The sequence below is a fragment of the Dermacentor albipictus genome, chromosome 4 (assembly GCF_038994185.2).
Source record: "Dermacentor albipictus isolate Rhodes 1998 colony chromosome 4, USDA_Dalb.pri_finalv2, whole genome shotgun sequence".
Taxonomy (NCBI): domain Eukaryota; kingdom Metazoa; phylum Arthropoda; class Arachnida; order Ixodida; family Ixodidae; genus Dermacentor; species Dermacentor albipictus.
In genome coordinates this window covers 138,212,802-138,226,432 of record NC_091824.1, presented here as the reverse complement: position 1 = coordinate 138,226,432, position 13,631 = coordinate 138,212,802, and the positions used below count along the sequence as shown (strand labels likewise).

The 13,631-nt window shown below is 45.8% G+C and overlaps 2 protein-coding genes across 8 annotated transcripts in view; one reads left to right on the top strand and one right to left on the bottom strand.

The window, feature by feature from the left end:
- Positions 1-13,631, top strand: part of LOC135895812 (glycoprotein antigen BM86-like) — a 236,882-nt gene that overhangs the window by 97,918 nt on the left and 125,333 nt on the right. The gene's annotated exons all lie outside the window — the stretch shown is intronic.
- Positions 1-13,631, bottom strand: part of LOC135895815 (latent-transforming growth factor beta-binding protein 1-like) — a 40,590-nt gene that overhangs the window by 22,270 nt on the left and 4,689 nt on the right. For 4 of the 6 annotated variants that reach the window (XM_065424006.1, XM_065424008.1, XM_065424010.1 and 1 more), the window contains exons 1-2: positions 8,615-8,956; positions 3,363-3,515 (exon numbers count right to left, since the gene is read on the bottom strand). In XM_065424006.1, the coding sequence (XP_065280078.1) occupies positions 3,363-3,515; positions 8,615-8,690 (229 nt within the window). In that variant the 5' untranslated portion in view covers positions 8,691-8,956. Of the gene's footprint in view, positions 1-3,362; positions 3,516-8,614; positions 8,957-13,631 lie in introns of those variants that run through there. The other 2 variants (XM_065424007.1, XM_065424009.1) reach the window with 2 other exon arrangements.

The window sequence follows — 13,631 nt, the reverse complement described above, 5'->3', positions numbered from 1 at the left end:
TAGGGAGGGGGTGCGCGTTCTACTCCGTGCGGCCCGGGCGTGACTTTACAATTGCTAGTAAGTATAGCGGTGCGTGACACTTGCGGAGGCGCCGGACGTTTACTCGCAAAAGCGGGTGCGACAGAGAAAATATAGAAGCTTTCGCTCCTTGAATATATGACTCTGTCTAGGCGCTACGGAGGAGTTTCTTAGCGGGTGTTCTATGGGTTCGTCCCTTACTAGCAATTGTAAAGTCGCGCTGGCACCACGGAGTGGGGTCGAGTTTGTTTACGCTCCGACGCTGGCTACCGGTTAAACAGGTGATATCACCGCAGATGTTTCCGTGGGAGCAGTAGAGACAGTGGAAGAGGCCGGTCCGCATATATTGCAAATCTCGAAGGCAGAGTCTAACCTAACGTTACCCTAACCTAACGAGGCAGAGACAAAAAGACAAGAATGCTCACTACCTAACTGTTGTGAGAATACGCCGCGCCACTATGACAGCTCTTACGTTCACCTAGCCAAACATAACGTTAACCTAACATAACCCGACATAACGTGGCCTAGACGTAAAGACAATAATCCGTCCGACGTAACCGCTATGAGAATACGACGCGCCACCCTAACTCCTTTTCCGTTAAGCTAACGTAACCTAAGCTAACGTAAACCTAACCTGGACCTAAGCTTATCTATGCTAATATGGGCAAGACACAAAGCCAATAATCCTCACGGCTTGACATCAGGCAGTCGAGTTCAACTGTGGGTGCTAAGGCACTGCGCGTTTATTCCACTCAAAGGGGACCACTAAAAAATGCTCCTAAAAGTCCAGGTGAGCAGGCCCCGCCTTTACCACGGCCCCTATTGCTCGCCTGGGAAAATCAGTGTTTTTCTTTAAATTCTTTAAGGTAGAGTGCCGTAAGGCGCAACAAATTTATAATCCGGCATGTCTGATTCAGCATCACCGCCGCACGCACGAGAAAGTCTGTCCGACGCACCTTTAAACACAGCGATCACCAAATGGGGCGTCAGTGCGTGCTGGCTCACCTGTTTCACCGCGCCGACAGCGAGCATCCGAGCGTAAACAAACTCGACTCCACTCCGCAATGCTGCCACTCCTAGGGACAAGCGCGTTAAGCATGCTCAAAGAAACCTCTCCGCAGTAGTGCCTAGGTAGAGTCAGATATTTGAAGAAATTAACTGTCACGTCTTGTAAATGTATCATTTAGTGCACCAGTATCACACTCCACTGTATCATTTAGTGCACGCTTCCCTTGCTCGAAGTGCAGCAGCTCAAAGTTCGTGTGCTTCGGCCGTCACAAGAGTGTGAGATGCAATTGCTGATAATCCCAAGCAAACCCACAGACTGCTAGCTAAAATGAACTTCGTGTACTTTGAGTGGAGGGCAAGTTGCTGAGGCACCGGCAAACCATAAGGCGTGCAGTGCTCCGCGAGACGCTTGTGCACGGGGAGGAGAACATCTTGTTGGGCGCCCCGCCGAGGTCCACACAGACATCACAGAGCATGAAAGACGCTATCTACCTTTTCCTCGACCATGCCTAAATGTCTATTCCAGGAGAAAGATACTACAAAGACCATAGCAAGAAATTTGTGGGGAACTACTCGCTCAATGGTCTTTCGACTTAAAGAGAGCAAAAAGTTCCTGAACCGTTTGCAAGGAAACGGCATCTAGATTTGAGTTTTCCGGCTTCAAATCCAAACCCAGAGCACGCAGAAACTCGTCCACAACATCAATGGCAAACTGCAATTGCTGCTGCAAAAGCAATGGATTCGTTACCGATGCCTACATACATATATAATCTACGTGTATCGGCATGTTCAATGGCGGGGGAAGTTTTGACGGTAGCAGCGACATAACAATATTAAACGAAGTCCGACATGGCATACCGTCTTGCGCAGCCCCATATCATAGAAAATAGTTATAGCTATTGCCACCAACACTTTTAATAATGATTTGACGATCGCGCAAAAGGTCCGCTATTTATCGAAGTATTCCACCACGTACGCCAAGTGTAATAAATGATTGCAGTACATGGGCGTGATTGACGGTGTCGAAGGCCCGCTATACGTGCAGGGACACTGCAATTATAAAATTACCTATTGCACACACTTACTCTATGTGCGTTACAATGTCCAGTACACAATCCATAGTATAACGCGCCGTTCGACATCCTTCGAGGCATGAGGTCAATAAACTGTTTCCTTCCAACGACCACTGAAGTCAGAATAGTATCGTTTTTCGGCAACCTTAGCAATGAAGCTAGTTAGGCACATAGCGTGAAATGACTTTAACATCATTGGGCTACGACTGTGTTTCAGTAGAGGAGCCAGCATTGTAACTTTCCAGAGCGACCGTAATCTGCCATGCACCCCTATGTCATTTATGCTTGCTAGGAGGCAAGAAGTTTCACTTTGTTCAATGTTCACCAGCATGGCGCAAGTCGTAATATGTGGGCCAGAAGTAGATCGCTTGTTTGTAGAACGCAAAGCCTTGATCAAACTCTAGCGGCGTGAAATCTCTGTCGGGTATATCGTGCGTACTGCGAATGACTCTATCGGTCTCAAGAATAGCATTTTCCGAAGACGATACGTACAATGTAGATAATCTTGCAGTTCCACGTCTTATGCTGAACATGAAAAAAAAAGCTCATCTGCAACTGAAATTTCTGGTCTCATTTGAAGTAAGGCAAGAACTCAGAAGGGCTGTGACTGCGTCGGTTTCGAAGGCAGAGATCTATAGAATACACAGAATATACAATACAATACAGTACAATACAATACAGAATATAGAATACAATCTATAGAATAATTACAGAGTGATTTCGGCGTCTAAGTTTTGGACATCATTTTCTACTCACTGTTGTATTTAACTTCTGAAATTCCCCACGCATATTTTGTGTGCCTATTATATGTCACCTGATAATCACAACGAAGTCCTGATATTCAGTATCGGCGTTCAACCTTCCACGTTCTTGCACGTAATCTTTTGTAGTCATCATTAAAGGAGGATTTTTCAGGCACATATACCAGTTTAGTCGAATCCTGGTGAGATTTAGGCAACGCGGAAGGGAAATCCTCCCTTGTCGTCATGTCTTACATGGTGGAACTGCTGATACACTGTTGATAGAGCTGCCACGTAGTGAAGCAGCTGGTTGTGTTTGTCTCCTTGCAAAATCACGTACTTGCGAATGAGTTGTATGAAGAGGCAAGTGATGGCTGCCTCTTGTCTCACAGTCGACCTGCCACGATAAATTCTGGTACTGGCACGCCACTCGACGTCATTACGATCACTTTGCACATATAAAAATTGACTTGGACGTACACAATACCGGCGCTGAAAGTAAGAGCGACGGCGTTATACTTACGAAAGCACCGTAGAGCGGCGGCGTTGAAATACTTTCGCCTGTCGCATTTACAGGTAAAGGTGCTCTTTACGCCTCCTCTTATGGGGACCTCTTTTGCCAGGCATTCGGAGCCGTTGCAAAACGAGCTTCCCACGGATTCGCAGATGTCCTCACCTGCAGGAGAACGGATAAATATTTCTGATAAACTTATGTCCACACACAAGAAATTTGATTCAGTAGCTTAGTCAGCGATTCTTCATACTTTGCTAGAATGGTTGTCAAAGATGGGATCAGGCTTCTGTAATGCTCGTACTCTGCATGTGACGTGATGTGAGGGGTTGTGCTGTAGCCTCATCTTCCTTTTTTACTTTTCCTAGTTTTGATCGAATCCTTTTGTTCTTTTTTTCTCTAGCCTTCAAGCGGATGGGCGCAGTAACTCCTAGGAGACAACTGCTAGTACGCTTCGTTTTCTGTAATTGTATTACTTGAATAATAATATTAATAATAATAATAATAATAATATACAAACGCTACATGTACTACACGTTTCAGTTGAAGGGAATAACTTCCATAACATTCCAATAATTCCAATAACATTCCAATAACATTCAACTTCCCTTCAGTTGAAGCGAAGTTGAATGTTTTATAACTGCTTCGAAGATTCACATGTTCGTTATTCGCTTGCACAAACTTATTGCGAGCAGCAGCGGCCATCAGTACTTCCCCGATTCTCAAGGGTGAAATAATTCCCAAGATTTTGCAACAAGCATTTCAATAAGTACTGTAAAGCACAAAAAGGAAATGCGCAGTTGAGAGCGGCCAGAATTCAAGCCATGCGCAGACGATTATGAATTCTTACGTTAACACCAGATTCTAGATGATTCTTTTATAAACTCGAGAAATGATTGGGGGTTCCGTATACACATAAAACATCTACCTTAGATACACTAGATTCCGATTATGTGGCACGCTGTAGTGGGAGACGTCGGAATAATTTGGACCACCTGGTGTTGTTTAACGTGCACCTAATTCTAAGTACACCGTGGTGGTGGTGGTAACAACTTCATTAACAGTCAGGCAAATTCGTGGCCTGGGCCTAGGCCGCCCCCGAGGAGGTCCGGAGATTCTGTCTCCTCGCCACCTCACGGGCTTGCTGGATGGCCCACGGTTGATTTTCGAGGTTTGAGCTGCGCAACGCGGCCGTCCATCGCGCCGCAGCTTCATCTGGGGAAACTGCATTTTCTTTGCATATAACCTCAAATTCCCAGAGAATGTGTCTAAGAGATGCGTGAGCCCTGCTGCATAGTTTGCAGTTATCATCTGAGTAGATGTCCGGATATATCCTCCTGAGATGGACGGGGTTGGGGAAGGTCTTTGTTTGTAGCTGCCTCCAGTCTGCCTCTTGGGCCCTGTCGAGTTTGGGGTTAGGGGGCGGATAAACCCGCCTTGAGTTTTGATAAAATTTTGTAATATCACAGTATCTGGTCATTCTGTCCCTCTCTGTCCTTGCCTCCGTTGGATTTCCAACCCCAAGAGAGGATCCTTCTTCGCGGGCGCGGAAGATGAGACCTCGCGCTACGCGGTGGACCTTCTCGTTGAGGTTGGGTATGGGGTGTCGGGGGACGTGTGAGCCGGGAACCATATAATGTGTCGTTCCTCCGTCTCCTCAGAGGTCACATAGTTCGCGTTGGCTTTGAGTATAGCCTCAGCCTTCGGCGAAATCCTGCCTTGTGCATAGTTTCTGACCGCCGTCTGCGAGTCACTGAGTACGTATCTACAACTGGGGTTAACGATGGCTAGGGCTATCGCCACCTCTTCCGCTACCTCGGGGTTTTTTACAGGTATGCTACAAGAACTGACCAATTTCGCCCCCATCTAAGTGAGGCCGCCGTGGCCGGGATTCAATCCCGCGACCTCGTGCTTAGCAGCCCAGCACCATAGCCACTAAGTAACGGTGGCGGCTATCAGACTAATAGCTGATTAGATGAACTAGTTCATCGATGTATCACACATTTGCTGGAGTTAGTCATAGCTCGCAATACCAAAAAAAAAGACATGATTAGCAATATTGCAGTTCATTTTAAAATTCTCGCTTTTCGCGCTCGAAAGAGGCACTATAGGTATAGAAATGAGAGAGAGAGAGCAAAGTACCGCTTATTAGGAAACAGGATTACCTGATTTGTACGGCTATTGCGTTTCCATTCTCGAAATGTGGCAGCGTCAGTTTCGTCTATTGATAAATGTAAGCTGTTTCTGCCGGGTTTCATTCAGACAGTGACTGATTCTTGGCGCGATAGCATCGCCAGGAGCGGCTGATTGGAGAAACTACATCAGATCGAAAAGCATTCAGTGCATGTCTCAGAGAAAGAGTGTCCTCGCAAGGAAAATGAAGCTGTTAAATTTTGAGATGACAGCTAATTTGCGACAACGTTCAATGGAGGTGTGCGACTGCCCTAGGCAAGCTGGCGAGCTTAGAAATTACATCACAGTAACTCCTATAATGGGAAAATCAATAAATTAAGAAACAATCCAAGAAAAAAATAAAGGAATAAATATATTGCCTTACATTGAGCGAATAACCACCATTGTTGGTTACCAGTGTACCATAACGTAGGCCTTATCAGCTTTTACGTTTAGTTGCTAGACAGTGACTGTGATGCATGATTAGAAGTTGTATGCTGCGCCTGTTCTTCAGTCAAGTTATACAATCTACGAAGAATGGGCGGCATAACCTGCGTGGAAGCATGGTTAGCGTCAACACACAAAGAACCTGAAGCTGTCGCTGTCAACATTCCATGAGTCACGCAAAGGCGATCTGTTTTTTCCCCTCTAACTCTCCATCGCCGAATGTAACGGAAATCGGCAACGGTAAAAAATTCAAGGACAGCGATGAAAACACAGAGCACGGAAAGACACGAACAAAGGATGGAGATGGGCGTCACAGAAGAAAACGAAAGCAGTGGATTCAGTAATCCCACGGGGTGTAAAAAAAAGTTTGGCGGTGATGGCGACGAGCGAGAAATGGACCTATAAAGCAGTAAACGACGCCCGTATGGATAGCGCGATGCCGCATTCCTGACGTAGCGCAACAATACGTGGAACATAGGCAGCTACATGTTCATGCGCCCATATAGCTGACGTCATTGTCCCATCTTATATTTTTTTTTCATGTTACAGTCCGAAGCCTTATGGCCATGGGGTTTCCTACAATAATTGCTAGAGGGAACTCTGGCGCTGCAATCGTTCAGCCACCATGGGAATGACGGGTAGGATATGGATTTGTCTGATCTTCGTGCTTGTGGATTCAGACGTTCTTGCGGCTTTGTTCATTACGCTTTATTTGCTTTCATTGTCCTAAACTTCAGAGCTATTTATACTTTACCCATACGATTGCTACTAATTGTACCGGTTGAGCCTATCGAAGGGGCCAAATCGAAGCGCGCCGAACGTCTCAGCGCACTGGCTTAACCACAAGAAATGTATAAAGGCGTTCTATGCCACTTGTGGATGCACGCGTCCGTGGCGTAAAGGTTCCAACATCGGGCTTCTGTGCTAGAGGCCATGCGTTCCAGTCTTGCCATCGGACAGTTATAAATCGTGTTTGGTTATTTATAACAGAGTATCCTGTTTAAAATGACGAGTTCACAAAGTCAGGAAGCCGTTTGAAGTCGTGAGGACGAAGTTTAGGCAAATACATATGTGCTACTGATCGTGTCCATGCTGGCTGAACTGACCCGCTCGCTGGTACCGTAGACACTAGCGCCAGAGTTCCCTGTAGTAATTACTGCATGGAGCTCCATCTTAAGGCCCAACCTCACGGAACAAGTTTCCAACGGATTTTGGGCGTCAGCCGACGCCGCTTGAAGCTGACCAATGCTGAAACCGAAAATACACGTGAAACTTGTTCCTTGCGGTTGGAATTTTGTTTTTGGTGTGAAATGTCGAAATCGTGAATGACTGTGCATTAGAGTTTTGGTAATTGGATCCAAATATTAGGAGATCCCTAATGACTGTTCTGCTTTACAATTTTTTTCAGCCTTTTTCATTCATTTATAACAGTAGCTTATATACTCTGAGAAATAGTCGTAACAAACAAAACTATTGCTAAGACAAATGACGAAGAAAGAAGCGCGCAACACGAAATGTGTCTCACAATTGAAAATTAATCGTATCTACACGAATATGTACAGATACAGAAGCGAAAAGTACAACAACAACAACAACAACAACAACAACAACAACAACAACAACAACAACAACAACAACAACAACAACAACAACAACAACAACAACAACAACAACAACAACAGTGCAAAGTCAAACTACCACGCCGCGAAAAAGCAAGTGAAATCACACGTGGTACTCCGCCACATCTGTTTCTTTCTTCTTTTTTTCTTCTTCTTTCATGCTTCTTGTTGCTGCTGAATGTCTATATAGTCTGGGTAGATCTGAATAACAATTTCAGTTGTGAGAGAGCGCTCTTGTCGTGCGCGTTTTCTTTCGTCTCTTGTCATAGCGCTGAGTTTTGTTTGCAACCATGAATCCAATCCAACTAGCCCGATGTGCAGTAACGGTGATCTAGGATATCGATGTTTAGTCACCATTCAGGCAGTGCTTGACAGCGATGAGAATTTCTTGTTTCACCCTCGGAGCAGGTGTTCACACAGTTAGTGATCATTCTCAGTGATAGCACATCGTCAATTGTGGTTTTTTGTTTTTCGGAGGAAGGTGCGATTTATCCAAATAACTAGTAGGAAGCACGCAAGTGGAATCATAATATTTGACAAGGTATAGCAAAAAAGGAAGAACAGCCGATGAGTCCTCGTAATAGGTTCTTCTGTGGTCGTCCCAATCGTTCTAACACTATGTTTGCTTTGCATGTAGACCGTACCACATTGTGCTTAGAAGCCGTAATAACTAAGGAGTTGGCTGTCTGAAGGTCGCCGTCTTCAGGTTCTCGAGCAAGGAAAATAAGTGACATAACAAAACGTAGCATTGGAACCGAACCTTTGATCGGGACTAACAGAAAGAAATAGCTGAACAGTAAAATAAAACTGCTTGCCTCAGTTTTCTTTCCTTTCCTACAAACATTTTCTTACTGACCGGCGCCCACGCGATCACCACTACGGCCGCGATCGTCGCGATCGTGACGATCACATTTACTGCAAACGACACTGGTTTGTAGGAGATGATTTCAGAATACAAACTAGCATAGAAACTAGCACGCGGTAGAACAGAGCGAAACATTACAAAGGCAGAAATAAAACACCTACCTCTGACCTGCTCGAATGGAACACCATCCACGTGTACGCCGCCGACAATGAGGTAGGTCAGAATAGTTATGCACATTGTCCAGCCCGCTTTGATTTCCTTGCTTTATCCCTCCAACAAAGCTCGCGTGGCGAACGCCGACTCCATCAGTGTCGCACTCGCTAGCCCTTCGGTCATCGACACGCAACAGTCAACTGGCCCTCGAGCACAACGGGCTCATCTGCCCGCAGCGCAGCGCGCGACCACTCGCAAAGCAACTTCCGACACAGAAGCACTCGAGCTGAATCCGTACGCGGCGGCAAACGACGTCGAGGAGGAGCACTCGCGACGGCACGTGAAGAGGTGCATAGCTGATTCTCTCGCACATTGGAAGCGGGAGGGTGGAAAGAGTGTCGAACCGGCGCCCGTGGGTCCAAAGGCGCGACAATAGCGAGTACGTTGGCAGAGAGCCGAGCGGGGAGACGAGGCGATAGAGCGAAGGAGCAAGCGCGCGGCAGGAAAAGAAGCGGCCGTCAGGAGAACGCGAGGCGAAGTGAGGAAAGGGGCAAGAGCGTGCAAATATGCAATACGACGCCGCCGGAGAACGACGGAAACCTATTGCATCCAGTTACGTGGTTGGATGGGCGCGCGTATACGCGAGTCTAAGTCCGGCAGTGTTACTAGCCGCGATCGCTAGTTAAAAGACATACTGACGCAAATGCAAGAAATTCGAAGGAACATACGGAACGCATCATCTCGCTTGGAGTCCGCCCTAAGGTGTTGTGTGCCCTCCGATAACGCGTGACAGCAACTAACATCGACGAGTTTGTTCACTCTAATTTTAGTCAGATCCCTGTAACAAAAGCGGAGCAGCTGACTGAGCTATCTGAATGAATGAAATGCCAGGCTATCCAGTTACGCTGTGTCACTCGTTTTCTGCATCTAATGCTTATGTGCAGCGTATACAAACGAAGAGCGGTTCGAGCTCTAACTACGCCTCGGCAACAACGCTCGTTGACGAACTAAAGAAAATAAGTAAAAAAAAAAACAAAAACAAAAAAGAAAACGTAGTTCGGTGAAGTCAGAAAATCGAGCTGAGGCCCCTTTCTTTTTGTGCAACCATTTGTGACTATTAATGCATTTTCTGTAAGACCACACACGTCATCGAACTCACTGCAATTTCCTTCCCTCCTCTCTCTCCCTGTTATCTTTGTTTTCCCCCTTTCCCATTCCCCCGGTGTAGGGTAGCCAACCGGACGTGATTCTGGTTAACCTCCCTGCCTTCTTATCTCTTTCCCTCCTCCCTGCTTTCTTTTGAGCTCTTTCTTTTGTATTCTTACTGCTAAGCATCGGGAATCTTTCGCATGAACTGTAGCTGTTAGCGAAGCGCGCGTTTCGGCATGAGAAAACTGGAGTGAATCAAGCTTTAAATCATGTTTTTCCTGGAAGCCGCTACACGTCAGTGTACAATACAGTGAGATTTTTACCCCGTAGTCAGATATGCGCTATTTTAATGCTCGGATCCCGTAATTTCAATAGCAGTTAGCTTCAAACTCCCCTCGAATGTACATTGAGGCAAATTATGGGCAACAAAACGATTACGCGAGCTACGCGTGAATGCTGGATGGTCACACTGGCAACGAGAATGCATTTGTCACACCGTACGAACACCATCTTTTTTTTCTGTTTCTTTTTCTGTTTCGTAAAACCGCTCGAATTGTTCACCAGGCCACATTAAGCCGAGCAAGCTACGTGCCGGGCTCATTCATCGCTTCATGAAAGTAGTGCTTGCTGGTTTCTGCTAAAGAACGGGTCATTCGGCTCCTTATTCATGCGCTAGCAGAAGTGCCAAAATATCTAAGGCAAACAAGGCTAGGTGTTATTTAGCCACCAAGTTATGCGGACGCGAGCGCACAGTTTATGGTACTGGTATCTATTATCGTGGAGGAGTGCGCCTGCAAGCCTCTTTCGCTGAGCTCACCTTACTTCGCGTCCGGTGTGCGGAGGAGAGCAAACAGAAGCTACGTGCCGGATCGAGTGGCCGTCTATCACGAAGAAAGAATGCGGGACAATGTAGGTGCAGGAGGGCATTCACGACATCCTCGTAAGCTGGAATGTGTACACCCTCCAGAAGAAAAAAAAAACAAGTCGAATCCTCTTCCTGTCAGTATGGGGGGACATGAAACATTGGTATTTGCATTGTCAACATGCGCATCCAATTTCTACTCTTAACCATGTCGTTAGGTACGTGGCAAAATGGCGGGTCGGGCTTGCAGCTACGAGTCGCAGAGTCATCACGGCGTGGGCGATCCTTTTGGAAGGCATGTTCAAAGCCAGCGTACGTTCATTGTCAGCAGTCATGTGCATTCTCAGACCCCCGTAGCATGTTCGGCAGTTTTAGACAGTTACAAATGTTTTAGAGAACATCGTGAATTCGTGCCTTGCTACGAAGAAGGAACCTTACTATAAGGGGTTTGTGGCACCGGAAGACGGTTATGCATAGAGTTTCGCTGAAAAAGGTCAACCCGCAAATACCCTGTTACGTTGAGTCAGTTTGGTGGCCATCGGCAAGAAACTTGCAGGATTTTCAAATAAGACATCCTTCTGCAATACGCTATCACGGGACTCTGTGTTATCACCGGAACTGCTGATGCATAATTTAAAAACTGGATTGTGCTCATGCACTCATCCGGCACTGTGCCTTCTCTTCGCAGCATTATCAGCTTTCTGTCTTTCTGAAGTGGCGTTTCGTGGACTACTCCTGCAAGAATGGAAACCTGAATGGAGACCTGTACACAAGCAAGAGAAAGCTACTGCCCTAGCGTTCGGGCGAAGCTAGGACAAAAATAGCAAATTAGTTGGGGTATCTGAGACTAGTTTAAGCTGTGATCATTTTTAAGTTTTATGGATTTCTTAAAAAATAGCCTGCTGCGGATAACATAATTCTAGTCCTTCAGCTGGATTATTCAGAGATACGGATTACTTGCATGAGAAATCGAAATACATATTCAACTAATTAACAAAGATTAACTAATTATTTATTGATTTAAATACTTTACGGCACATATTGCAATTTAGGAACTGTAGCCGGTGGGTTTGCAAGGCGTATCTACATGGAATGAATTTCCAAAATGACGCCACTTTACGTGCGTATTTCTAGGGTTCCCAACACTATGCAACACCGGCTTTGCAAATATTTGACCCTGATAAAGGGCTACATCGGACCATGAGCGAGAAAAATGAGGAGACTCCAGGGCCCTCGGATTACATTAGCTTTATCGCTCATTGCATAGCGAGGCAACCTCTGCGTCGGCAGCTTTGACGTCATAGAGCAGCATATACGATCGCTTATTGGCCAATCGCCTGCTCCTATAAGTTCACGTTTTACGTGAGATCTGCGGTCGGAAGGATGTGAAAGGCGCTGGCTAACGTTCCCAATGCTAATGTTGCTCGTTGTACAGATACACAAAACCAGCACATTTCAATTGATTTCCTCTGGCTGTCCACCATCATATTGCTACACTCTTTCTTTTTCATACCTTATTTCATTTCATACTTAGTTGCGAGCCTTATATCACCCCTGTCGCTTACATATCACATCGCACTAGCCATGCGTTACATGTTAATCGTCGACGAGCTCGCACTAAAACACTCTCTATTTCTGATTTGTCCTAGAGCAGCCAAGGACTGGAATGGCCTTTCGCACAACATCGGTCTTATCACCTGCCCTTCGACCTGGACAGTAAATGTAGCTAATCATCTTTCCCAGAAAAGCGACACGACGATTTTGTCTAGGTATTTCTGTACCCCCACCCCCTCATCAGCTGCAGGAAACTATACCCAAGTCTGAAAATAAAATAAAGGTCACTTGCTTCGACTTTCGCTTCAGTGGGCGAAAACAGATTCATGTTTCTTTCGATGCTCTCTTCTCTGTTCTGCTCCGCTATCCCTCCTCTGACGACAATAGAGCTGGAAATCCCCGCTGTTCATGACGCACCTCTGCACCTCCAATTCACTGACAGCCGTCGAAGGCACACGCTTCTTTCCGCGCAAACCACCGACAGAATCGAGCATCGCCGAGACCTGACACTTTCATCACATGATATCATGCCGCGAGTAGTCGAACGGAGTGGCAGAGTGCAATGAATTCCTGCATTGAACGCAGAAAGGATGAACTACCAACAGCGATCGCGGAGCAGAGGTGTCGTGCGTGTTGACAGGGATCGGAAGTCCATCCGTCACGAACTGCAAGGTTAAGGGAGCGCATAATATGAGCATCATTTCTAGTTTTGCGCTCGTATACCGCCCCTTCTGAAGAGGAGCGAGTGTGTTTATATTTATTAAATTAAACTTTAACCCTCTTGCGTTAATTGTCTTCTAATATTGACGCAAAGTGCATGTTGCAAGCGAACCAGATAAATATTGCATATTCCAAAACATACGAAGCTCTACAAGGGTTTCGCATTGGAGTAATTTGGTTTCTGGTGCGACGAAACATTAGCAGCAATAGCCACTTCAACACAGTCCTAATGAGATTTTTTGTGAGTGTCCTCTATTTTGCAGTAGGGCTGCTTGCCTCCAAGAATTTATGCCAACACGAATTACGGAGGCACTACTAATTCTAAAAGTAAACCAAAATTGTATGTTTTTATGTAAAGTTGACACGACAGATTAAAAAAAAAAAGAAAGCAGCTACTGCCATTTTTTCTATCATTAAGCATTTTGTCAGCATTTACTGGATTGAGACTCACCGCGACTTTTATGAGCAGCAGGAGCGTTAAGTTAATTTTTTGCTTAAACAAGAAGGGATAGCGAAGTCAGCAGCATCTTCATTTTCGTTGCCTCCTGCAGGTAAAACATTGAAACAAGACATATAGGTTCACAGGGAGATGTAGTCTTGAAGGTCATGAACCGTGGTTGAACTCGGATTCCTTAGAAACGTTTCAGGCTGCAGCCTTAGTCATTCCGTTTTCGATCATTCCTGATTCCACCAGAAATCGCACTTCCTTTCGCAATAAAATCTATACGTTCGTGACTGAA